Source organism: Suricata suricatta, chromosome 1 (assembly GCF_006229205.1).
Source record: "Suricata suricatta isolate VVHF042 chromosome 1, meerkat_22Aug2017_6uvM2_HiC, whole genome shotgun sequence".
Lineage (NCBI taxonomy): Eukaryota > Metazoa > Chordata > Mammalia > Carnivora > Herpestidae > Suricata > Suricata suricatta.
The window spans coordinates 79,466,708-79,493,398 of record NC_043700.1 but is presented as its reverse complement, the minus strand read 5'-3'; the positions used below and the strand labels follow the sequence as shown (position 1 = coordinate 79,493,398).

Genomic DNA, 26,691 nt, shown 5'->3' with positions numbered 1-26,691 from the left:
AAGCACCAAGCCTTTAATTTCTGTCCTATTCTGTTTCTTTTTGTAAATTCTTTCCTTTGTTATTCCAGTGAAAGTCAAGACAAAAATCTCTGAGCAACAGTATTCTCTTGTCTCATTGCCTTATGGTTAGCAAGTGAACCATTCAATTTCTTTCTCTTCTCTGTCCCATGGTAGAGCTCTGATATGAGATACCAACACTCGACATTAGTATCAACAATATTAATCAACATGCACTTAAAATAAATCTAATGTGATATGATACAATTCTGGTTTATTATCTGCCATCAGATAACTTAAGGAAGATTAATTTAAGCATAATTAACACCAGTTATCTGCTTTGAGGAAAAGATCTAATGATACAGTTCTTTTTACCATGTTTTAATTGTGATTTTGATACCTACACTAGGATTTACAAGTCCTTATAAGAACTTTAGTACTTTCTCACTATTTTAAATATAAGCAACTAGAGAAATGTGAGAGCATGATTTCACCATAAAATCTTTTTTTATCTGTAAACCTCTAATCTTTTCAAATAAAAAACATTTCAAAATTTTAAATACAAAACAACAAAGACTTGACTATATTTATAGTAATGAAATACAGACCTTAATGCTACTTGCTAGATATGATTTTTAAAAGAATGAATATTCTTTAAAATGTTTTGCCTCTACTGGGGCGCCTGGGTGGCTCAGTCAGTTAAGCGTCCTTCTTCAGCTCAGGTCACAATCTTGCAGTTAGTGAGTTCAAGCCCTGCGTTGGGCTCTATGATGACAGCTTGGTCTATGGCCATACCACCCTGAACGTGCCTGATCTCCACTGATGACAGCTTGGAGCCCAGAGCCCAGAGCCTGGAGCCTGCTTCGGGTGGGTTCTGTGTCTCCCTCTCTCTCTGCCCCTCCCCCACTCACACTCTGTTTCTGTCTCTCAAAAATAAACATTAAGAGAATTAAAAAAAAATTTAAAGGTGTTGTCCCTACTGTATTCAGCTATTCTACTAAGTATATTTGATGTTCTAAATTTAAAATTAAGAGGAGGTAGGGTCAATTAAATCAGAGTGAGAAGGTTGAATCTTGGTTTCCTTATTTGTAAAACTCCTTTGCACTTAATTTAAATGTCTATTTTTTGAGAGAGAGAGCGAGTGAGCAGGGAGGGACAGAGTGAGGGGGACAGAGGATCAGAAGCGCTGGCAGAACATAGTCTGATGTGGGGCTGGAACTTTGGAACCTTAAGATCATGACCTGAGCTGAAGCTGGACACTTAACTGACTGAGCCACCCAGGTGACCCTTAACTTAACACACTTGATTAGCATTTGGTCTCTTTAAATTCTAATTTTTTATTTTTTAAAATTCAATCAAGATAAAACCAAATAGCTTTATTTTTCACTGAGAATGTAAAATATTAACAGAACAATATTTAATTAATTGATTTTAAAAGAGAAAAAAATTAAATCGAGACAGAAATAAAAGCTTTTTAAAAATGTCAAAGAAAATTTCTACATTTCTTCATTTAAAAAATTTATTGTATTTATTTATTTTTGAGAGACAGAGTGTGAACATGGGAGGGGCAGAGAGAGAGGAGACACAGAATTCAACGCAGTCCCCAGGCTCTCAGCTGGCAGCACAGAGCCTGACACAGGGCTCAAACCTACAAACTGTAAGATCATGACCTGAGCTGAAGTCAAATGCTCAACAGACTGAGCCACCCAGGCACCCCTACATTTCTTCATTTTAAAAGTAGTATCAAAGTCTTTTGATTTAAAAAGAGGATCTTCAAACTACAGAAGTGTAATAATTAAGTCAGTGTTCCTACATAATGCCAAATTTGCACACTACTGTTGCCGTGTATTTATCAAGGCAGACATCCATTCAGTGGTTAAGTTGTGAGTGAGCTATATTCAGTCAGTATTTAAATTTCAAAAAAGAATCTCAGGAATGAATGAGATTTATGGAAAACCTTTTTAAACATATTCAAATGGTATAATACATGGACTAAGAGAAAATATACACTTGTGTTTGCACATGTACATCCATCATTTATCAATTTACATTACTTCATGATATGTGTATAATGACATGTGTATATGTTCCTAAGTTGTCAGAAAGCATTGGTAAATGATCAAATTACCTTCCTATTACCACATTATTAGTAAAATGGCAAAAATAGCACACGACCTACCTTTGTGAAATTTCTGTGAGAATTAACAACCATAGCAGTCTTTGAAGATATAAAGAGCAGACACACTGGGGGGAAAAGCTATTAAAAACAACCTTCATGTAATGCAGTATGGTGCTAAATGGGACCAGTGTAAATGAGCTTCCTGAAAGCAATGTTTCATATTGTTACCTTTGATGTTCTTCCCTGGGGCTCCACGAAGGCATAAAGGGAAGGTAACACAGATTTCCTCTGCCTTGCTCTTGGTAAATTATTTTATACAGACTCATGGTAAATTATCCATTCCTTTTTCCCAGAAGAGAGTAAGTAATATTGGATTATAATTGAACACTGACAGTAGGAACAAGGTTTTGTTTCAAACGCCACTGATACAGAATGAATGGAGTTACGTTAGATCAGTTATTGAACTCCAAATTACAAAAGCAACTGTGTGCAGTTACTACAAATATGGCACTCATCATAAATGTCTCCAAAGTGTCCTTTTTCTGATCGTCTCATTAGGAAAGGATCTTTGGGTCTGAATGCTTAACAAAATTCATAAATTCATGTGAGCTATGCCTGAATGGTTGGCAGACAAGAGTTTAAAACATACAGGCATTATTCTCTCCCTCACTCTAGTAAAAACCTGGGGTAGGAAATAAGGCAGAACTTCTACCCTGAGGGTACCAACAAATAAGGAAGAACCATAGAAAATATAGCTCATTACCCCAAGAGCAATCCATCAGTAATAAATTCTATGCTAATATCTAAATTAACCAATGTATTTACAAGCTCATTAATTGAACAATATGTCCAGGAGCCTTACTGAGCTTTTGAGTCAGAGATCTGATAACCACATTCTGTTGAAACCGAATGTGTCTAGAATAGCACTTCAAAATCCTGATTGATACGGGTGATTGACATTGCAATGTGTAATATGAAGAAAATCACAGATATTTCATTTTGGCTTCAAAGTGTCAAAGAACATCCAGGATGTACAAAAAAGCCCGGAAGTGAAATTCTTTCTTGTTGAGTGCATCTTCTTCCATCTCTTGTTTGGGTATATGGATAGAACTAGCAACAGCATTGAACATGCCTAATCCCCTGGATGATGGAGGATGACATCAGTACCCCAAAGTGCAGAGGCTGAACCCTATGCAGACACCCATGATGCTTACTGGTCACCACGGTGACAGGGAGTAAGACTTGGCTGGAGAGTGCTTACCGTTGCAGCCAGCCACATGATTTCTACATTCTTTCTTTTTTTGGCTTGGATATTTTGATGGAGATTCTCTAGTAATCCTTTTAAATCATTTTGTTCTTGAAAATGTGAAATATCTGAGGGGAAAAAAAAGGAAAAAATAAGGGAGATAATATTCAGCTGCCCATGGAGATCCGCTCAATGTGAATGCAAATAGATCTTCCACAACAACAAATAACATTTGAAGCAGAGAGTATCTGAGGATAATCATATTTATGAATCCCTCCAGCTTTATTCTTTACTTAGAAATGCCTCAGTTTCCTCCACTGCCTATTCTGTGCTATTGTGGTGATGTCAATTTTCATATACTATAATTTTACTAGTAAGGGAAACATTTTTGAAGATGGTTTCTGCCTCGCTTCAACTAAAGCATGATCTGGATGAGACATGAGATATAATTTTATACCTTAATATCTTATAATTACATTTTGGTACTAAGTAGCTAGTCTGAACCAAGAGGACATGTGAAACTGAACACCTTAGGGGTGGGAGAAATCTGAAAGTTCAAAAAAATACATGAAGTCAGTTTCCATAGCAAGATTCCTTAACCTCAGCACTATTAACATTTTGGACTGGATAGCATTTCACTGCGGGGAATGGGCCTATATTCTGTAATGTAGGATGTTAGACAGTATGCCTGACCTCTACCATTTAGAAACCAGCAGTACCCTTCCTATGACAATTAAAAATGTCTCCAGACATTGCCAAATGTTTCCTGAGGGCAAAATCCATCCTGGTTGGGAACAACTACTACTATTAAGGAGCCCAGGTATGGCACGGAAAGAGGAACAACATGAGAGGTGATAGTTAATTATATGAGATAATTAGGTAGGGAACAGGAAATGACTGATGGCTCTGATCTCTACATAATACCTAGATTGTAGGTAATAAATGGCACATGATTTATATTAAAACCTAAGGCAATGTACATTATGACACAAATGTCCCTGAGACTTGGTGAGATGGGGTTTGAGATCAGAATATAGAGATAGAAACAAAAAGGCTTTTTAAAGAGTTATTGGATTAATGCTATACAGTATGAAAATGTGCTCTACTGTTTAATCTACAAACTGAGGGATGAAAAATTCCTGAGTTTAATAGAGGCTAAAAACAGAAGAAAATCCATAAGAAAAAATGCACTGTGCCTAGGCTCTCCAGTAACAGTGAAGAAAAAAATTAAAGTATTCCTGAATCTGAGTACTCTCTTTCCCTCTCTCTCTCTCATATACACACATACATACATACACACATGTGTGCACACACATACACACATGTATACATGCATACACATGTAAACACACAAAAACACACACATGACACAAATAAGCTCTAATCATAATGAGACTTTATCCTTTTCAAAACTGTACCAGGTTCATTTTATTAAAATAATACATCTGAATAGTTCTGTACTACTCCAGAGAGTAGAGGAAGTATCCTAATGAACTATATTAGTGATCTATATATACCAAGGGGTGAAAGTGGTTGGTAAAATAAGTATACACATTAAAAACAATGATATATTATCTTGAATTTTGTGACCACAGAATAGAGAAAGGTCCAGTACAATTGAGATGCATACCCTATGTTAGGGAGGTGAGATTAAAAATAATCATATAAAATATATGCATGATTCCACTGTATTAGTTTCTAAATGGAAAACCCTTACTATGTAACTATAGATGATTCTCTTAAGAAAGACAAGGTTTGAGTAAAGCATCACATTACTAGGTAGGAAACTCTCTGATATACAGAAATTTTAAGAGAATGCAGTCCAAAGATAAAGGGAAGGAGGAATAATGCAGAATCCTTAAGGAGGCTTACACAACCAGCTCAAGACTGCAGCCGACCAAAGAATATAAGGACAATAATGTCACTTTTTAGTTGATACTTAAAGCATACAAGGAATAAAAAGTCAGGTCTACCATTGCTGTTCTTAATGAATTAAAATTATAAGTAGCCATTTAAAATTATGGACTGGTATATCATTAATAGAGAAAGTGTCCTTGATACTGTTGGAAGGAAAAATTGGTCAGATCAATGCATGAATTTATTCATATAATACTGTATGTGTATGCATGTGTATGTGTGTGTGTGTGCGTGCGCTTATGTCTCTCTATACATACATGAAGGCAGAGCGAGACATCGGTTTTGATGTCTTTGTTAGGTTGTAGGAATTAGGTGATTTTTCAACTGCCTTTCCACTTCATATGAGGCATTTAAAACCAACATGTACTGTTTCTAAAGAATAAAGTTATTTTAAAAGAAAGGGAGAACACAATATATGCATAAGAAAAGGAAAGAACCCAATTTCTTAAGATACAAAGAGTTGACCTCAAAGTCTTCACAATTGAGTAGGACAAGATAGATTTTAAACCATTACTAACTGTAGTGAAATGTACTGTGAGCTACAGCATTAGTCAATAAAAATAATAGAAAAAAAAAAAAAGAAACCCAAGGGAAGGAATACCTAGTTCCATAAGAATACTTGGGTATGGAAGGGTTTCTAGCAAATGTAATGCCTTGGGGTTACAGAAAGCGTGTGAGGCCCAGGGAAAAATGTCAGCAGAAGTGTGGAGACATGATGCAGTACCGTCAAAGCAGGGAACTTCTAGTTCACCAAGCCCCTGCAAGGCATGGTCCCAGGGGCAGAATTTATGAAGGGTCTTTTCTGTTATGCTGGGAAATTTGGGCTTCATTCTAAAAAACAGGAACAACGAGGGAGTTTTAAAAAGGGACATAACCATATTGGACAGGTCCCTGAAATATCTTCTGAAGTCACCTGATATAAATGGCTTTCCAACATTTTTGAAAGGAATACAGAATAAGAATTTTACCTTACATAATGCCCCCACGACATGATGATCACCCACACAAACACACACCCTTCTGTAACAAACATTTTATGACATAATATTTACCCTTAGTGCGTACACTGTTCCCTGCATATATTCTCCTCTGTTCCATGTGATTACAATTATTACTCTTATTGTCCCAACCCTTGAAATTGATATAACAGCCTGGAATCAACATTAAAAAAATGCAAATTACTGACTTAGGGCAACCCTATGTCCAAGAGGCTAAGGTGATGTTCATAAGATTCCTAGTCAGAGGAAGTCAAAAAATCCTAGTCTCCAAATTTCTGTGCTGGCAACTTCCCCCAAATCTGTGCTCATGTCTTCACAATTAGCTAATGGTTCTAAAAGGCAGTTATAGTACCAACACAATGAGCCAGCTTCCTTCGAATTCTAAGAATCCAGGGTAAATATAGTGATTTTTCAAAATAATTGTTTCACTGTTGACATGAAGGTTTTTTAGTCAGTCATGTAAAACAGACAATAAGCATCCTAAACATAAGTCAAATAAATGGCTATCCTTTGCCTATTTCTATGCCATAAAGATAATGCTTTAAAATAGACATGATGAAAAAAAAATATAAAATAGACATAGAAATAGAAATTTCACCCCTCTCTCCAGGGCATCTTTTTCAGAAGGAAATCTTTTTGATGTTCTTAAAATTTTCAGGGCACTCTTTCTATTTCTGTAATGATAAAGCTGGCTTTATTCAGAGCACATCTCGACCAATTCAACACTTTGTTTGCTGCCAGTTTTCTCTCTACCTGACAAAAATCCTACAGGAAACAGAAATTCAGGTCTGGTTCTGGAAAGAAGTATCATGAGTAATGACTAGATTGTGGATTAATAAGTGAGATTTCAAGATAAAATGACAGATTCTGATAAATCAACTGAAAATCCTGGTATACATGGAATGTGGATTGGTTTTTAAATGTAGAATAAATCTCTTCAACTGTAAATATGGCCAGTAAGTCTTGCTATTTGCTACCCATTCCTGCATTACTCTAGTACATAATTTAAATAGGGTAATTGAATCTCCATACTTATCTCAATAAGAGTATCCTCTTTTCAAGCAGGATTCAAGAAAGAAATCAGGTGAAAAGTACAAGAATGTTCATTGCACTATTGTTTATAATATTCAACAATAGTGAAAAAATACTTAAGTATTTATAAAGAGAATATATAGTTACATATTCATGAAATGTAATATTATATAATGGGTAAAATCAATAAAAATGCTATATTATATATGTATATATCAGCATGAATATAGAGTAAAAACTATGTTAAGCAAAACAATAAATATTATAGGACTCATCCAAAATAACAGCAATAATATGAAGTTGAAAATGCAAAACTACCATATTTTTAATGGGTAATACATATACAGTAAAAGTGTGGATGTGAATGTACAACACCAAATTCAGGGTATTACTTTTCTCAGAGAAAGAGACGTGAGAGATTAGAGCTGGAAGGTTTGCAAAGGGGGCTTTCATTCTATCTGTGTTTGTTTCTTAAAAAAAAATTGTGAGGCTGAGAAATGGGTTCCTTAGTGTTTGTCATTTTATGATCTATTCTTTTTTGTTTGGTTGGTTGAAACTTTCATAATTTTTTTAAAGGAAAGCATGGAGCCAAGCTTCTTGGAAAGTGATTTCTAATGCCAATTCCATCCTTGCTTTGACATGTGGTCTTAGGTGAGTTGCTTCACCCTCTGTCCTTATTTTCTCTACTGCAGAATGAGGACAATAACCCTGTCATGCTTCATCAACTTGAAGTGGGAAACAATTAATAAAAGTCTTGGCAGAAGCAGCTACATTGTTAGATTCTGTGTCAACCCTGAAAAACAGAGGAAGGCATTAGTAGCTCTTAGGAAAGCATTCAGTCTCAGATAGGAAGTCTACTTTCTCAGGCAAAAGTCAGAATTTATCCAAAGTAGGAAATATTCTTTTAATACATCGAGGTGGACACAAAGATTGGAATCAGAAACCTTCACAGTCCCTGTGACTGTTTTCTTACCTCTCCCCCATGGAACCTAAGAGCCAAAAATAGTCACTTTTTATACCAATATCCTCCTTATTCTGTCAAATGGGGTTTCTTCAACAAGAGTTCTGAATATGACATTGACCTGAATCAAAGACGGGGTGCTGACAGGTGAACAGGAATGGGACTGTAACCTGACCTGATTGATGATGTTAATGAGACCAAGGCAACAGCTTCATCACCTCACAATCAGATGACTGTATGATACCAGGGTGTGATCCAAGATGAAGTGGAAATTAAAGTTGAATTCCCAGCACCTATTCCACCCATCTCATGTATCTTGAATGTATCATAGATAAGCTGCTATATAATGATCGCCACTTCAGATAGCTGTGAAATTAGGTGATTAACTAGTTGTTACTTCACCTTCTAATTTCTGTATAAGTCTAATTACATGAAATAGAAGTTGGTGTTTTGATTTTTTACTTTGCTTTTCTGTTTGGAGTGTCATTGTAATTACTGTATTGTAAATGATGGAAAATAATTGCATATGTTAAAAAAATATGAAACTTTATAAAGTAAAAAAATAAAAATTAATAAAAAAAAGATTATTTGCTTGTCCCAGAATTTCACAGAAATAAAACCAAACAGCACATAAAAAAAAAACATTCTAAGGTAAACTACATGGTTATATAGGTATTTTTAACATTGAGCAGCCATATTGCAAATGTGTATTGTTGCCTTAGAGATGAGAAAATTACAAATAAATTAGAATGTCTCTCGAAAGCAAGACATCAATAACGTGTACAGTGATGGTTTTAAGACAGGGCTCCACATTCTTTGACACTTTTTCTATTGAGAGATGGAGTCTATGTGTTTTCCCTTGTAATACTCGTGGGCTTGTCACTGTCTTCACTAACAGAGTATGGCGGAAGTGATGCTATGTCACATTGGAGGTCAGGTCCTAAATGCCAACAGCTCTTGTCTGATTCTCTTGGAACTCTGCTGCCTGTATTCCCTCTTTGGAGATGCTCCGTCTAAGAATGCAGGCACTATGCTGGGAGAAGCCCAACCACATGGCGGCTCCGACTTAGGTTCTCCCGTCAACAGTTTTACCCAAATCCAGCCCTTCAGGCACAGTGGCCCAGGTGCCAGAATGCAAGTATAGAAGCCTGCAGAGGACTCCAGTTCCCAGTCAGTTAAGGGACCCCCCTCCCCCCCCCGCCACTCTTCTTTCCAGCTGAGGACCCAGATATCATGGAGTGGAGATAAGCCATCTTTACTTCCTCTGTCTCAGCACCTAACCCACAGAATCTGTGAGCGTAAATAAAATGATTCTGATTTTATATGAGTAAACTTGGGATAAATTGTGACCTAGTAATAAATAACCAGAACAATGAAAAAGAAAAAAAACTTATAAAGGCCTGAATCTTTAAGTACTGAAAATAAACATATAGGGGTGCCTGGGTGGCTCAGTCAGTTAGGCTTCTGACTCTTGATTTCTGCTCAGGTCCTGATTTCATGGTTTGTGAGACTGAGCCCCATGTTGGGCTCTGCACTGACAGCATGTAGTCTCCTTGGGATTCTCTCTCTCCCCTTTTCTCTTTACCCCTCATCTGTACTCTTTCTTGCTCTCTCTCTCACTCTTTCTCCCTCTCAAAAATAAATGAATAAACTGAAAAAAATGAACATATAAAGAACAATACAATACTGTCACAGTCCACCCTAGTTAGTATTATATCCTGTGATATCAAGTCTTCTCTATAATTAATTCTGAAATAATTATAGTCAAATGCACTAGCAAGCAAACAAATGCAGTTAGGTGAAAGCCATTGAGAGGTTTTAAAATTGCAAATTATGTTCTTTCAGATGCTGTAAAATCTTGAAATTTTTTTAAAAAAAGCCCCTGTGAAACTGGCTTTATTTAAACTGTATTTCCAAGTTAACAATTTATGAAAAAGGCAATATAAGAAATCAAATATCAAACTCCCCATCTGAACAGAGCTGAATAATATTTTTGACCTACATACTTTGTTTCCTTTTAAGTGAATTTCAAGGCTGCATCACCCATAGCAAATGAAAAAACAAATTTTAAAAGTAATTATGTTGAAAATTCTTTAGGAAAATCCTTGCTCACTGTCATACATTGAAGGCCAGGGGACTTGCTGTGCAGGGAGAAGAGCAGAATTATAACATATTAATTCTTTTTTGTATTTTCATTTTTCTTGACAAAACACTCAGGATGTGATTTCTGAATCTCCAAATAAATTCACATCATTTCAAAGGCTTGGGAGATGGTTTGCAGGTAGATGACTCTCAAAAACCTAAATTCCTCAGATACCTGAGATACCTTTATGTACAGACAGAGGGAAATTTGAGTATGGAAAGGAGGTTGACACAGATTCCCCAGCTCAGTCTTCTTGTGAGCCCAGCTGCCCTGCATGGAATACTTGTGCCTGCATTCCAGTAAGTGTCCTAGGTCCTGAGCGCTAAAGACAGTTGAATAGCTGTCTTTCCTTTTTCCCAATGCAACTCCCAAGTCCCTGCATTTTACTTTGACAAGAACAACCACAAGAAAAATCCTCTTGAGGCCATGCATTATGAACAAAATGTCTGCAAACCAAAGAAAGTATAGACTTCTCAAAGCTTAGGACAGAAAGGGAAGCAGCTTTTGAGATAATTCCAGTACCCCACCTCCCCACCCATGTTAAAGCCAGGCTGCCAGTGAAAAACGCCAAGGCCAAATGGCAGCACAGAGAAGCAGATGCGTAATGAGGCCATCTCCCAAAAAGAACAGTTCAGCACTGCCATGCTCCACTTGCTGATAATATGGGAGGAACAGACTCCCAAATTGCTAGAATGATAGCCAAAACAAAGCAGGGGAAGACAGTTGAGAAGACAGGGCTTTTTCCCAATAGCCAAGGTCTCTGCATTACTTCTTTAGGCTCCTGGAGACAAGTAAGAATGAAATCTTGAATATTTCATATTATATGGAATAAAATAAAGGGGTCCTGAGTTATTAAGACAGTATAAGAGAAGTATAATAGAGGAAGAAGATTATGGAAATAAAGCTTCTTTGGGAGGCTCCAACATGAAAAGGAAAGAGGTAATAAAAACACAAGGTATACATTTCATTCCATTCATATAGCTCATTTTTCCACTGCAAGTGAGCTATAGTTTAATAACCTAGGATTCTCATATGTTTATAGTTTATTGATAGCAACAAAATACATCAAACTATCCATGTCGTCAGACTTATCTTATCTGATCCCCCGATGAAGATAATTTGAATTTGAGTCTTGAGTTGCTCCTTTTCTGACTTCAAAGGTGAGTTCTGAATTTTGTTTTGCAGAATTGTAAGCATGAGAAAATTAGGGTGCAAGAAAAGGTAGACCAGAATAAAACAAAAGACCTTGCACTTGTGGCTGAGAAAAACAACACAGGAATTAGTGAATATTTGAAAGAGTGACATGCTCAACAGAGTGAATTACAGAGTTGGAAAAAGGATTTAAAAAGAATAATCATGAAGTTGCTAGTTATCTGCTCTTTGATATTTAATTAAAAATTGGAACTAAATTTTATTTACTTTTAATTATTGGGCTCTTTATTAGACCTGAAACTGGAGTCCTAAGGAGATTTGTGTTAATTTAGGTAGTATTCATTTCCAAAAGGGAAAGTGAGTCCTAAGATTTTTAGTATCCATCTTATTCCTCACTGTGGAGCCAAAGAACTTATCCTAATGATTTCAGGATCTCATCCCTATCACAGCATTTCACAAAGAGATACATGCTTTTTAAAAAGATTATCAGGGGGCACCTGGGTGCCTCAGTCAGTGGAGCATCTGACTTCGGCTCAGGTCATGATCTCACAGTTCGTGGGTTCAAGCCCTGCATTAGGCTCTGTGCTGACAGCTAGCTCAAAGCCTGGAACCTGTCTTGGGATTCTGTGTCTTCCTCTTGCTCTGACCCTCCTCTGCTCACACTGTTTCTCTCTCTCTCAAAAATAAATAAAACATTAAAAATAAAATAAACACCAACATGTTTTTAAAAAATAAATAAAAAGATTATCAGACAGTAATTATAAGAAAACAATTCATTAAGGTTAATATAGATAGCCATTTGTTTTTTTTTTATGTTTTTTTATAGTTTATTTTTGAGACAGAGAGAGACAGAGCATGAGTGGGGGAGGGGCAGAGAGAGAGGGAGAAACAGAATCTGAAACAGGCTCCAAGCTCTGAGCTAATAGTACAGAGCTTGTTGTGGGGCTTGAACCCATGAACTGTGAGATCATTAGCTAAAGTCGGACACTTAACCAACTGAGCCACCTAGGCACCCCATACATAGCTATTTGAAGAAATACACACAAGACAGAGGAAAAGAGGCTACTGAATGGAGAAAAGAGGCTGGTTGGTTCAAACTATAGGAAGAGCTTTATAATCAATTCTCATTGGATCAATAAGTTGGCTTGTTAGTATAAAGGAGAAATATAACTCTCACGAGAAACTCAAAGTGCATATAGTCATGATCTTGTCCCTTATGGTAACATTCATAAGTGCAGTGTGACATTTTCTCAGCACAGAAACTGACACTGGAAATATTAACTTCCTTTCTCTGGTGAGATAATGGTAGAATGTACTTTGAAGTATTGGCATATACATATTAATTATTCTCATTTAGTCGATAATGAAATGGAGGCATTCAAAACTTCAAGTGATTCACCTAAGTGAGATTTCAATTGAATTCATATCTTTTGACTTCATGCCATTTTATGCAGACTTACTAGGCTGGTTTACTGGGAGTTTAGCCAATCTTTGATGAATGGTAAAATTTGGAATGCAAGACTTAGTCTACTTTGTCTACAGATAAGAAAGCCCCCATGAGGAGGAAAGAATGTAGAAAAATGTACGGATGACTGAAAGACTAATCTTAGACTTTTCCTATACAAATTAGAGCAGAATAGGGCTAATAAAAAAATTGATGCATCTAATTTGTGAGGACCCTGAAGTAACATAGAAGATGTAGAGATCAATGCTGAGATAAACAGGGAGGTGGCCATCTGTATGGGTGTATATGACTATGTATGTCTATCTCTGTTATTTGCAGTATTGTTTATATTTGTTGCTTCAGTCTAGTGCATAAGTTATTGGACATCAGAGGTCTAAGTCTGTGGTTTTACCTGCATGTAGAAAATTAAAACTGAATACTTTTTGTATCGCTTTTCCTTTCAAAATGCCACAGAAGTGCTTCTAGAGACATATCAGGTAAAAAAAAAAACCCATATAATCTTTATTAACATCAGAGAACATTAAAAGCTTGAAGAGGTAAGTACATGAGAATTTCTTCCTCAATGAGTTGAAAATACATTTATAATTATAAGCATGTAGAAAATATACACAGAAAATAAAGGTGCTGCTGGAAATATGCAAATGTTTTTTAAATCTGCAGTTTTAAATTGAAATTATCAGAAGAACTACAGCAATGGGAGAGCAGCAGTATAAAAATGAAAGTAACACTTAACTGGGAGTCAAGAAATATGGAACTTAGTTCCTGTTCTCTTGCTAGCTAGGTGTGTGAACTTAACACAATCTATCTTGGATCCCAAGATCCTTATAGCAAATAAGATTGGACTAGACCAGCATTTCTTAATATGCCCTGAGGGACACTCATTTGGCAAGATGCTCATGAGTAATATATATACACATATATGTATTTATGTATATATTTTATATATATAATTTATATATTTATTACTATATGTCAGATTCTTTAAAACGTTCAACTAAATGACCTCATCTATCTCATTAATTCATTAGTTCAACAAATAGTTATGGAGTACAAGCTGCAGGTGGTGGTTAGGATATAAAGGCAAACTACAGACGAGGAATCTTGTCCCCGTGGAGCTTACGTTCTGAGGAGATGCAGCCAAACAAAGCAAACGATGTACTAGACACTAGATGATGGCAGATGTGGGGAAGGGGACTGGGGCATGGGAGATTTAAACATTTTTAAAATTTAAAAAAAAATTTTTAAATGTTTTATTTATTTTTGATACAGAGAGAGACAGAGCATAGAGGGGGAGGGGCAGAGAGAGAAGGAGACACAGAACCGGAAGCAGGCTCCAGGCTCTGAGCTCGCTGTCAGCACAGAGCCCGACATGGGGCTTGAACTCGTGAATCACGAGATCATGAACTGAGCTGAAGTCGGACACTTAACCAATTGAGCCACTCAGGTGCCCTGAGAAGTTAGTTTTTTAGGGCATATCACGAACCAAGTCTGAGGTGATGAGCAGGGTATATGAGTTCTGGAAAGAGAGAGGGGGTGGTTATGTAGGAACAGAAGTCGATAATTAATAGATGATATTTAAAGCAATGAAACTCTGTTCACCAAGAGCAAAGATATCCATAGCCTGAATCCTGGAGCCCTCCGACATTTGGAGGTCAGAAAGATAATGAGGAATAAGTAATGGCAGTTGAAAAGTAGCCAGGCAGTAGAAGCACTCACAGAAAAGTGTAGTGGCCTGGAAGCAAGACATGAAAGATGGAAAAAATAACCATGTCAAATCTATTTCTAGATCAAGTAGGATGAGAACAGAGAACTGAGCACTGGCTCTAAACACTGAAAAAACAGTTTCAGTCAAGTTATATAGAACAAAGGCTGACTGGAGTGGATTCAGTAGAAACAAAAACAAAAACAAAAAAAATGGGTAGAGAAAAATTGGAGACAGCTGGTAATCTTTAAAGTTCCCTTTTATCTTTTCATTCTGAAACATTTCCAACTTTAAGGTCATCTTGAATAATAAAATAATTTCTCCTGTACTGCCAACACCTTGTACTCATCCTTAATGTCTATGTAATTAAAACATATGGGTGGTAAGTGAAAAATTCCTCAGCTAGCTGAATGTTTCCAAACACATATGTTTGAAATAAATAAGTAAAGTATCTGAATAAGCAACTGGATTTTTCATGTGTATATCTCTATGTGAACATGTTATCAAAGTTGGATGTCTGCAAGACAGAAATTATTAGTCATAAATTAATTACAGAAGTAATTTGTAGTTCCTGTTGGAAGTATACTCATGTGTAAATTCAAGAACCTTATATCTTCTGTCTTCATGTTTGTTAAAAATGCCAAAAATCTATACTACTCAGATCATTCTTTGTGCTTGGGAAACTTAGACACATTAATTTAGCTTGACATAATCAATCAAGGTAACCTCACATTGACCAGAATCATGATTACAGCTGAGTTATACACATTATACACATTTCACTTAGGTCAATAAATGTTGGTTAAACAACAAGCAAATAAAAGATACAACATTTTAATATTCTGGGAATTTAACGTTCTTTTATACTCAGGTCTAGAGTATAAAGGAAACACAAACATAAATTTATAATTTGATAACTAATCTATAATATTTTATAAGACTTAACTGAGTAGTTCTCAAATCATACTGTCCAGCAGAGTCACCTGGAGAGCTTGGTAAAACACAAACTGCTGACCCCATATCCAGATATGGATCATTTGAAATTATTCTTGCATGGGTGAAAGGTAAGAAGAGGTGCTGAATGACTGAGGGATAGGCTGGGCTGGTCAACGGCTGATTTGCTCTAATATCTATCTACCTTTTTCTCTTCTGCTCTTTATCACAGGAACCCTTGTACCCCAGGCTGCTTGCTGCCCACTGACTTACAGTTAAATTTGGATAATGAGGATTAAGAGTGAGATTAAAGGAAGCAGGGAGAAAGAAACCTGTATATTTCTCCCCTGATCTCTCTGCTCCTGGATATGACCATGGGTTCTGCATGGCTCCAGTTCCAATGGGCAACTCTTCTGTCTATGGTTCCAGCTTCTACTGGACAGTCCCTGTCAAGAACCAAGACTCAGCAGGGTGGCCCTAGATTTTGTGCTCTGGTGACACTACAACTGACCTAGGTCCCTTGTGCACCTGCTACTGCGAGACTCAGGGTGGGAGGTCGATCCCTGGTTCATTTCTCCCATTTTTTTTTCATGTCTGTCACCAATGCTCCACAGCAAATTCCTCAAATGTGTTTTCCTGACTGGGCTTCGACTCATGTGGCTACTAAGGATTTAGTATTTTTTTTGTTTTACTGAAGTACAGTCTCGGCTAGTGTAACATGTCTAATTAAGACATGACCCTCTGTCTACCTGACCCTGTGTGCAGACTAATCCCTTCTTGCATTTCCTGACATCACACTTAAGTTTTATAGACAGTAAAAAGATAAAAGATATACTGGGAGGAAGGAGAAAAGTGATGGGGGAAGGGTCTTACAGTATTTTTTGTCACCCATAGATGAACCTGAGTTGACAGAATAAAACATTAGCCTTTGGTGTCACTGTTCTGTAATGTTGAAAGGCTGTCCTAATTTTCAGAATGAGTATATATATCACACATATACAATATATATAATCATCTATGTAAATATCATATACATATATTAATGTAAATCATTCAGAGTTGATCTAGTATAATTATATGTGGAGAAAAAGTTAATAATTTAGAAATTGACTTTAAAACCTAGGAATATTTAACCTGTATCAGAAAGTCTCTTTGCTAAAAGGAAAAACTCAGATGGTTGAAAGGCATTTAGTGGTGTGTGTATGTGAGTGTGAGTGTGTGTGCGTGTGTGTGCATGTCTGTGCATGTGTTTGTTAATGTCATTTAAGATATCTGCCTTATTTCATTTCTTATTTTATAAGCTCAGGTTATTTCCAGAAGCTGCTGAGGTCTGGTTAGCCAGGATCAGGATGGGTGGTAGTCCAAGGAGAGAGGACTCCGGAAAGCAGAGGCCAGAAACACCCACCACAGCTTGTTTTGAGAGAGTAGAGGCAGCACACTGAGACTTGTGGAAGCGGTGAGCCATGTTGCAAGTGTCAACACATGTGGGCTCCAGTTTTAAGTATATAAGCAGTAAGTAGATTGATATTCAAATGCACCTTATTTTGTTTATGAAGCATTGCCCATCTTTGAGGCACACATCGTTGATGCTGTCACTATTGATTCTATCACATATTTTCTGGACTGTGACCAGAGCTCATAATAGAATTACTAACTGGAGGAAATAGCCATTTAACCTGCCTTAATTTTCATTAATAAACAGAGCAAATGTGATGCAATTCTTCTCTCTGATTTTTGCATGATATTCCAAGAACTGATGTATTTGTGGCTCCTCAGTGATTTTATCTATTTGTAACACAAGATATCTGTGAGAAAGTGTGCCAGCCACAGGTCTTCCACACTCCATGGCACTGAACCATATGGAAAGTCCAGCCATGTGATCAGCTACGGAAGTTTGGCAAGACCTAGGGCTGATTTCTTCCAGAGGACAGTATGTGTTATAAATGTTGTAACTAGCTGTCTGCTTCTTAGCAATAGTCTGATATATCCATTTGTAAATATATATTATGTAAAGTGCAATTATGAATGAATTGCACTTTATGTAATAACAAAATCCACTAATTTCACTCAGGGAACTATTACTATATTTTGTTCTAGAAAAATTATCTTGATTTACTAAAAAGTTCTATCTTGTGTTTGAAAAAATCTGCTGAACTTTCAATGGCTGTATGGCAATATTTTTTAAAGACAAATTATTAGATATGAAGAGTCAGTTGATCCATTTTTTTACCTAACAAAATTAGATTTTAGATATCCAACATTTCATTCACAGTTAATCTTTCTTTTTCATCTGCTTTTGGGAAATCCTCTCATGTGTAGGTTTTCTTGTCATAATTGAATCCTGTTACTTTCACATTATTTTGAGTTTTAATATTATAATTTTCTTTCTAATTTCATTCTTAACTGAACCAGTTTTGTTCCATTGACTTATTTTTAAGTTAATTTAATATTTAATGTTTATTTATTCTTGATAGAGAGAGAATGGGGGAGGAGTAGAGAGACACGGGGACAGAGGATCTGAAGCAGCCTCTGTTCTGACAGCAGCTAGCCTGATGTGGGGCTTGAACACATGAACCGTGAGATCATGATCTGAGCAGAAACTGGATGCTTAACTGGCTGAGACACCCAAGTGTTCCCCACTTTTTTAAGTTGATTTGTTTATTTTTGAGAGAGTGAGGGAGAGGGAGAAAGTGGGGGAGGAGCAGAGGGAGAGAGAATCCCAAACAGGCTTTGTGCACAGAGCCCGATGCAAGTCTCAAACTCATGAACCATGAGGTCATGACCTGAGCTGAAGTCAAGAGTTGGATGCTTAACTAACTGACTGAGCCACCCAGGCACCCCACTGATTTATTTTTTAAGTGAGAGATAAGATAAATCAAAATACTAAAAAATGTAAAATGTTAACTAAAAATATAAGTTCAAAGGACACAAAAATATTTTGGTCTAAATAAATTGCAGCCTGTTAACTAAATCTTAGTTCAGCAAAAGTAAATATCAGAGTGCTTGACACTTATGCACAGATTTTAAATATTATAGTTAAAGAATTATGTTTTCATAATTATGTTAAAAGAATTTGACAGAATATCAGGGAAAACCATGATTGATCTTATTTTTACAGTTAGTAAAGTGCTTGTGAACAAAATCTCTTTTCAAGGCTTTTCCCTCTGAAACTACGAAAGGAGCCTGGAGACCTGACAGACAGTGGTGGACCAGCAGACCTAACCCACACTTTGGCCTCTTTCCAAACCTTATATACTCAGAACACCAATCTTAAAGAATCATCTGTGACCTTGAACTTCTTCAGGTGTTATAGGGGCTTCAGCAAGGCATGTCAGATTTCTTTTTCTAAAAGCCAGAATACTATATATTTGTTTTCCTTCTGAGTAATATTTTGTCTCTGTATTGTATGGAAGGCATAATCTTCAGCTCTTTTCAAGTCCCTCAAAGACTTTCTGGCTAGTTCCAGGGGTCTTATCATTATAGAGTCCCTATGCAGGGTCCAGAGCGGATCCTTAGCCCCTTGCTACTGTATTATAATTTCTACATGTCTTTACAGTTTTCATCTCTCTTGGAAAATGAAACTAAAGAGAAATAAAGAAAACCCCTTTTCCTTGATTCTATGGCTTTCAGTCTATTCTTTGTAGTCACTATAGACCTTCCTAGGAGGGTAGCTTTCAGTCTAGCTGTCTGCTTGTACAACACGAATTCTCTTGTTAAATGCCTTTGATGTGGTTCCATTCCATGATTTTATGTAAATGACTCCATTGAATGTCATCAATACTAATAACCACCAAACCCAACAGCTTCTCTTTAATCTTTCTTCCTCAGCAACATATTTGTTTTCCTTCTCCTGCCTGAACTCTTCTCATTGAACTACAGTGATGTTTGATGGCCCTCAGTCTTGAGCAATTTCTCCATTTTTTGTGGGTTCTTTAATCCTTCTTCCCTTGTATTTAATGGAGAGCCTCCTATCATATATGTGTATTTCTCATATCAGTTCAAATGGATTTATTCATCCAATCGCAATATCACAAAAGTAGGAGATATCCCTTATGGCTAAAAAAAATTCTTTTGGGAAGAAAGGGAATTTTTTTTTGAAAACACAGAGAACCATGTACAATTCAACTACTTAATTCATAAATCATAAAAACAGGGTTAATTAATAGACAGCACATTCAAAATGGAATAAGTGAAAGTAATGGTTTAGTGGATTAACTTATCCTTTTAACTTTGACACAAATTATCTCTTAATTTTGCTATGAAAGAAAAAATAATAGATTATATGGATTATGGGTATGATCCAGCATGGTAATTATTTTCCTCCTTTACAAATAGTCTAACTTATATTCACATTGTTAATAAAGCTTATAATTTCTTTCCTAATGGAGTATAACTCAAATGGTGCTTTGAGTTACAACTTTTCTGCATAAGGAAAAACCCTACATATGTCAATATAAGTGCACAGATCAGATTTGGACTTCTGTTATGGAAAATAACCAAAGTCATTTCACAAAATTCTGTGCCAAATCTGTGACAGGGTTGTCTCAAAAATATGTTGACATGATAGGAAACAAAATATCAGGAAGCATTCAGTATGTTAAGACAACTGTCTAGCTAATGAAATACAATTGGTTTGATGCAAAGGTCTACCTTGTTTTCAAGGATGAAATATATTTACAAGTTTTAAACACACTTATTTATATTTAATTAGCAGTATACTATATGAGGTATTATGTTTCCAAATTTTTTCAACTTCTACTCTTATGAAGAATTTAAACGACTTGAATGTAGAGATTTTTTTGAATTTCATATCTCAGACAATAATTTACTCATGACTTATACATATCTCAACAATGACCTATACATATTTTTAAGGAGACATAATTGTTTTATATATAGCATTGAAGCCCTTTACAGACTTTCCAACAACTTATTTTTAAACATATGTTGAGTAATGAGGACATATCATTTGTTCACAAACATTAGTATTGATTAGAAATCACCTGAAAGATTTATTTAAGAAAAAGACTATAGGGGATTATAGGGAAAACACCATAGATCTATAGAGAGACTTGAGAATTTGCATTGCCAACAAGTTCCTAAATGATGTTGATTCTGCTGGTCCTGTGACCATACTTTGAAAGAACTGACAGAAATAGAAAACAAGTTATAAGAATTCTGAGAATTCCAAGGGACTTGGGTGGTTCAGTAGGTTAACTTTCTAACTTTTGATTTCAGCTCAGGTCATGATCTTACGGTTCTGGGATCAAATCCCATGTCAGGCTGTATGCTGACAATGTGAAGCCTGCTTGGGATTCTCTCTCTTTCTTTCTCTCTGCCCCTCACCCACTTGTGTTCTCTTGTGCTCTCTCAAAATAAAGAAATAAACATTTTAAAAAAGAATTCTGAAAATTCCAAATTTTAGATAACTTGTAAAAAAAATTGTCTACCCACATCCAAGTTAAAATGAACCATTTTTCATTAGTTACTAATGATATTGTTTATATTATTAACTTTTCAAGTAATTAAATTTAGAATTCACAAGTATGCTGGCTGCCAAAAAGTGTTTCTGCATTTAACTTCATTTTGGCATAAAAATAGTTATTTTATGTGAAATAAAATAATATAAAAACTGCAGGTGAAATTTTCTAACTATCCACACTTGAACTATGCAAAATTCACTGGGTTATGAAAACTCCTGAACACTCTGCTACCGAAGGTATTTCAGATAAAATATCAGAATACAGAGCAGTGAACAAATTGCCCGTGATTCAATGACATGTAGACTTTCATCATAACTTTTGATTAAAAATATTAGAATATATCCCACTTTATTAAAACCTAGTTTCTTATCACTGTAAATATCTCAATAATATAACACATTTATGCCACTTATGATGAACTCCAACTACATTTTTGATTCTCTGGTTTTGAACTGCTCAAATGTTGTATGCTTACTTTGTGGGGAAAAGAACTGCAGAACTGAACAATAAAAAGCATCCTAAACTGGAAGATATATTTCTATAGGCTTGGATGCCTTAACAGTTTCACATGAAAGTTGCAATAACTCTATTCAATAAGTTAATTCTTTAGTTCATATCACTTTTCATTACCTGTATAACTTGTATTCTAGCTGATATTTCCTTGTATATATGTGATATATCTGCTATAGATTATACATCAGAAAGTTAAATATTTGTGAATCCCTTTTACATAGTTAAGAATTCTATAAACATTTTAGTGGATTCACTTGAGATTTCTAATTATAAGTTCCTTATTTTAGATTTTTGGTATTTTCTAGTGGCACTAAAATTAATGACCCAGCATGAGCAGCAGGACATCAAGAGTGCAATCAAGGCAGAGAGGCTGGTGACAGCCATGCCACTGTGGCAATCAGACCTTTTGACTCCAAGTTGCTCTCCCATCCTTACCCCATGTATCTTTCTCCCTCTATGTTTGACCTCTATGTTTGACCTGTCCTGAAAATTTATAATCAAGAAATTATTATCGTTGTTTCCTAAAGCTGGCATACTTACAATCAGGAGGCATCTTTTCCATAAATATTGTGTAATATTCTTTTAGAAGTTCAAAATTTTCCTGATTAATACTTTCCTGCAAAGAGACATCTCCAAACCTAAAAATAGAACAAATAAAACAGTTATGGGTTATAAAGAAGCTCCTGAAGGTAACACTTTGTTTATTTTGTACTTTTAAATAGATGCCAGACTGAAACCACCCCTTCCTCCTTTTGTTTAGAACTAAACATGTCCCCAATATTTTGCCATTAAGTCATGTTAAAATCTAGGCACTCTTCTGGATTTCTTCTCTATCCTCCACCCCATCCAGTATTCATTGATCTTTTCACATTTCTGTCAGTCTTTCCTTCTTTTTCCTTAACATTGTAATTATATATTAGGTATTTAATTACATCCACTCCAGACTGGGTATACAGCTTCCCAAATTCCCCAGTGCTATGCCTTCAATCTCCTTCCCTTCCAGTCTTTCCTTTACACCATGGTCAGATCATTCGTTCATTCAACAGATATTTCTTTAACTTTGACTATATGCCAGGAGCTGCACATGTAATAAACAAAATGTTACAGAAGTGAATCTAATACCTGTTCTTCATATCAACTCACTAAATGTCACGGCCTCTTCTCTACTTCTAAGGACAAAGTCCAACCCCCTTAGTTTAGCATCTAACTTCTCCGCAAAGTCTTCCAAAAACCTTTGTAGGAATGTAGCTATACTCTTCTCCCTCATTAGCAGTATTCTGATACCTTTGGAAATTTGCACATATTATTCTCCCTCTAACTAGAATTTTTTATCTTCCTTGTCTGCTCGATTAATTCATCATCCTTCAGGCTTTAGGCTCATGTATTCCATGAAACCTTCCTGATTCATTACCCTCCCATCTGTGAATCACTTTCTTTTCTCCACTATTTTTGCCCCTTCCACATCTCTTTGCTTATTACATGAACCAAACTTTAACATATTATTTATTGACCTAGCTTCCTTACTGGATGGTAAGTTCTTTTAGCACAGGGATCATATCCATTTTTCTTGTCATACTGCATGCCCCTGGGTCCCTTAGCTTGGCAGAGTAGTGCCTAGTACAAGGTCAATGTTCACTATCTATGCTAAGTTAAACTTGGAGAATAAGAGCGTAGACAAAGGAAAATCTACAGAAGGGTTTCTCTTAAACTCTGAAATACACTCTTTAACTTTTTCATACATTATAGTCAACTGATATTTAAAAAAATATATATCCTTGCTGGAGTAATGCTATTGTTATGGACTAAATGTTTGTGTCCTCCCCCAAAATCATATTTTGAAGCCCCCAAGCCCCAGTAGCTGTCTTTGGAGATTCTAAGGAAGTAATTAAAGTTAAATGAGGTCAGGGCCCTAATCTAATAGGATTAGTGTGTCCTTGTAAAAAGAGACACCTGAGAGCTCACGCTCTTGCTCTAGGTGCACAGAAAAGAGCTCAAGTGAGCACACAGAGAGAAAGTCAGAGAGAGCTATTACTGGAAACCAAGTTGGGTACAACCTTGACCTTGGAATTCTCAGCCACTGGAATGAAGAGATATACATTTCTTGTGTAATGTAATGTAATGTAATGTAATGTAATGTAATGTAATGTGTAAGCTGCCCAGTCTGAAGGATTTTGTTGTGGTAGCCCAGAGTAATTAGTACTTATGTAATGAAGAATGGATACACATAACATACATGTTGGCAATCAATAAATATTTAATAAAATATTGCATCTGGATTACATAGCATACCTAACTTGTAGATGTTGCCTGGTAAAGCTCAAAATTCATATTCAGAGAAATAATCCTCAGAGAACAGAGAGGGGGTAATTTACTGAAATCAATAACTGGGTGATGTCTAAGTGTCAGCCTTCCTGCTTCTCTTCAAGTGTTCTATACTTTGCCATTTGTCTCCTTTTCAAGTCTTATGTGTCTTTACAGCCTCCAGATATGAAAAAAAAAAAGCATATGTGCAACACACACACCACACACATACAATATGCAAGATCTATAAGAGAGAAGAAAGGAAAGTGACTTTTTATTTTTTGATGTTTATTAATTTTTGAGAAACAGAAAGAGACAGAGCACAAGTGGGGGAGGGGCAGAGAGACAGGGAGATAAAGAATCTGAAGCAGGGTCTAGGCTCTGAGCTGTCAGCACAGAGCCCTTTGTGGAGGTTAAACTCAAGAACCATGAGATCACGACCTGACCCAAAGTTGGAGGCTTAACCAACTGAGCCACTCAGGCACCCCTAGAAGACTTTTTATAATAAAGTGACTAACAACTAAAATGGTCACAGTGACATAAATTATGCAAATTAACCTAATGCAGAGGGCTTGAAAATACAATGCTAACTATTCCTTGAAAGTCTGTACATGGGGACTCACACATCTCTCTAGATAATGCTCCCAGTTCGTAACTTATTAATTCAAACCCCAAACACTCTGTAGTATAGTGTACCAAAGAAGAGACAATTAATTTAGAGGCTGTTTTGTTCCCTGTCCCCCAAACTGTGTAATTTATGCTCATAAATATTCACCTCAACCATTGAACTTGCTGTGAAGCACATATATACCAATGACTGGAATATAATCTGACTTCAGGTACTGATTTGCAAAAGTGCTCAATTGTCAAAGAAAACTTGTACAACACAGTGAACACAATTATATTCTGATTTTTGCATACTATAAGAAAAGAGATTAATGGCTTCTGCACAGTTTGAAATTAAACATGAAATACAAAGCTGCCAACTAATTTTGTTACTGACAAGTGAGAATTATGAAAACCTATGCTGTTCAGGAAATCTCTTTTGGATCAGAGGGAGAAGGAAAAATCACTGGAAAATAATAGATAAAAACTGGCACCTTGAGTATCATTGAAATTCAGGAGGACTATAAATGCAGTGGCATTTTTAATTTAGTAAAAGACATTGGTAAAGGTTTAACACATACTTACCAGGTCATGGCCAAGAATATGCTAAGCACTTTTAAACTGATATCTATGGGGGAAGGAGCCATTTGGAGAGTGAATTATGCACAAGAATGCATTTTAAATATGGAAGACTATCAAATTCTCCAAAAGTTCTGCCTGTAAGGGAACTTCTCCAGCCAGGCCTTATAGCCAAGATGGTGACTTCTTTCTCTAAAATATTTTAAAAATGTGTTCTATGAACTTTAACCCTTATACACACTTTCAGTAATCTCTGCAGGTGAACTATGTAAGACGCAAAAGTAATTCCTCTGTTTTCTCACAAAAGTGTTTTTGACACTAACTCATGGCACTGTGTAAAAGCATCTGTTGTTTGACTAAGCAAGTTATTATGTGAAAAGATGTGCTAACCTTGCCCAATAACGGTTACTTCAGTAAACAAAAACAAAAGAGAATAATATATTGTGTTTTAGGTCCAGAAAAGTTTGAGTTCTAGGTAGGTCCAGAAAAGTTAGACAAAATTAGCTGAGTTTACATTGTTGAAAACATACGAATATAAAAACTTTATAAAAAACATTTATTTATTTATTTATTTGGAGACAGAGAGTGCAAGGAGGATGGGGGCAGAGAGAGAGAGAGAGAGAGAGAGAGAGAGAGAGAGAGAGAGAGAATCCCAAGCAGACTCTGTGTTGTCAGTGCTGGAGCCCGATGCAGGGCTCAGTCACACAAACCACAAGCTCATGACCTGATCAGAAATCAAGAGTCAGTCATCTAATCAACTGAGCCACTCAGGTGCCCCAAACGTAAAAACTTCTTTTTAAGTGTTTATTTATTTTTGAAGAAGGGAGATACAGAGTGTGAGTGGAGCAGGGGCAGAGAGAAAAGGAGACACAGAATCCAAAGCAGGCTTTAGGCTCTGAGCTGTCAGCACAGAGCCCAACAGAGGAATTGAACTCACAAGCCGCGAGATCATGACCTGGGCTGAAGTCAGATGCTCAATTGACTGAGCCACCCAGGCTCCCCAACCCTCCAAACATAAACATTTCTACAATTGGATACACACACTGAACTTGGAAACATGAAGAAAGTTAATCCCTGTAAATAATTTGGTGTTGGCATCAGTATTTTCCTCATTAATTTGCCACACTTAAATTTGCTGTAGGCCAGGGATCCTTAAATATGAATATTGCTCCTTGCTGTCTCAGGTGACTTGATAGTGACAGAAAAGGAGAATGTATCCCATGACTCCGTCTCAGTTTTGTGTTTCGTGGACAGGAGCATATGGAACTGCTCAGCGTACCCATAACAATGAAAAAAAACATGTGAAGGACCGATCTTACATCTGAAGCTTACCTCTCAGCAAAAGTTTGTTGTTCATTGATTCCGACATTAAAAAGTACTGGACACACACGAAGCAACTGCCCTTCTTTTATCTGCAGGGGCAGTGCCTGAAACATTCTTGCTGGAAGCTTCACCTCCACCACGTAATGCTCACTGAAGAAAGCAGAGGACAAAGAAAAGGAGCATTGTCTATTTCATTCAGTTTTGTTGGAAAGAAACAATAA

At 36.3% G+C, this 26,691-nt stretch overlaps 1 protein-coding gene across 2 annotated transcripts in view; it reads right to left on the bottom strand.

Annotated features, from left to right (window-relative positions):
- INPP4B (inositol polyphosphate-4-phosphatase type II B) overlaps positions 1–26,691 on the bottom strand; it is a 411,625-nt gene that overhangs the window by 52,208 nt on the left and 332,726 nt on the right. For both annotated transcript variants that reach the window (XM_029940652.1, XM_029940655.1), the window contains 3 exons: positions 26,480–26,620; positions 22,202–22,299; positions 3,378–3,490 (listed from right to left, as the gene is read on the bottom strand). In XM_029940652.1, the coding sequence (XP_029796512.1) occupies positions 3,378–3,490; positions 22,202–22,299; positions 26,480–26,620 (352 nt within the window). The remainder of the gene's footprint in view (positions 1–3,377; positions 3,491–22,201; positions 22,300–26,479; positions 26,621–26,691) is intronic.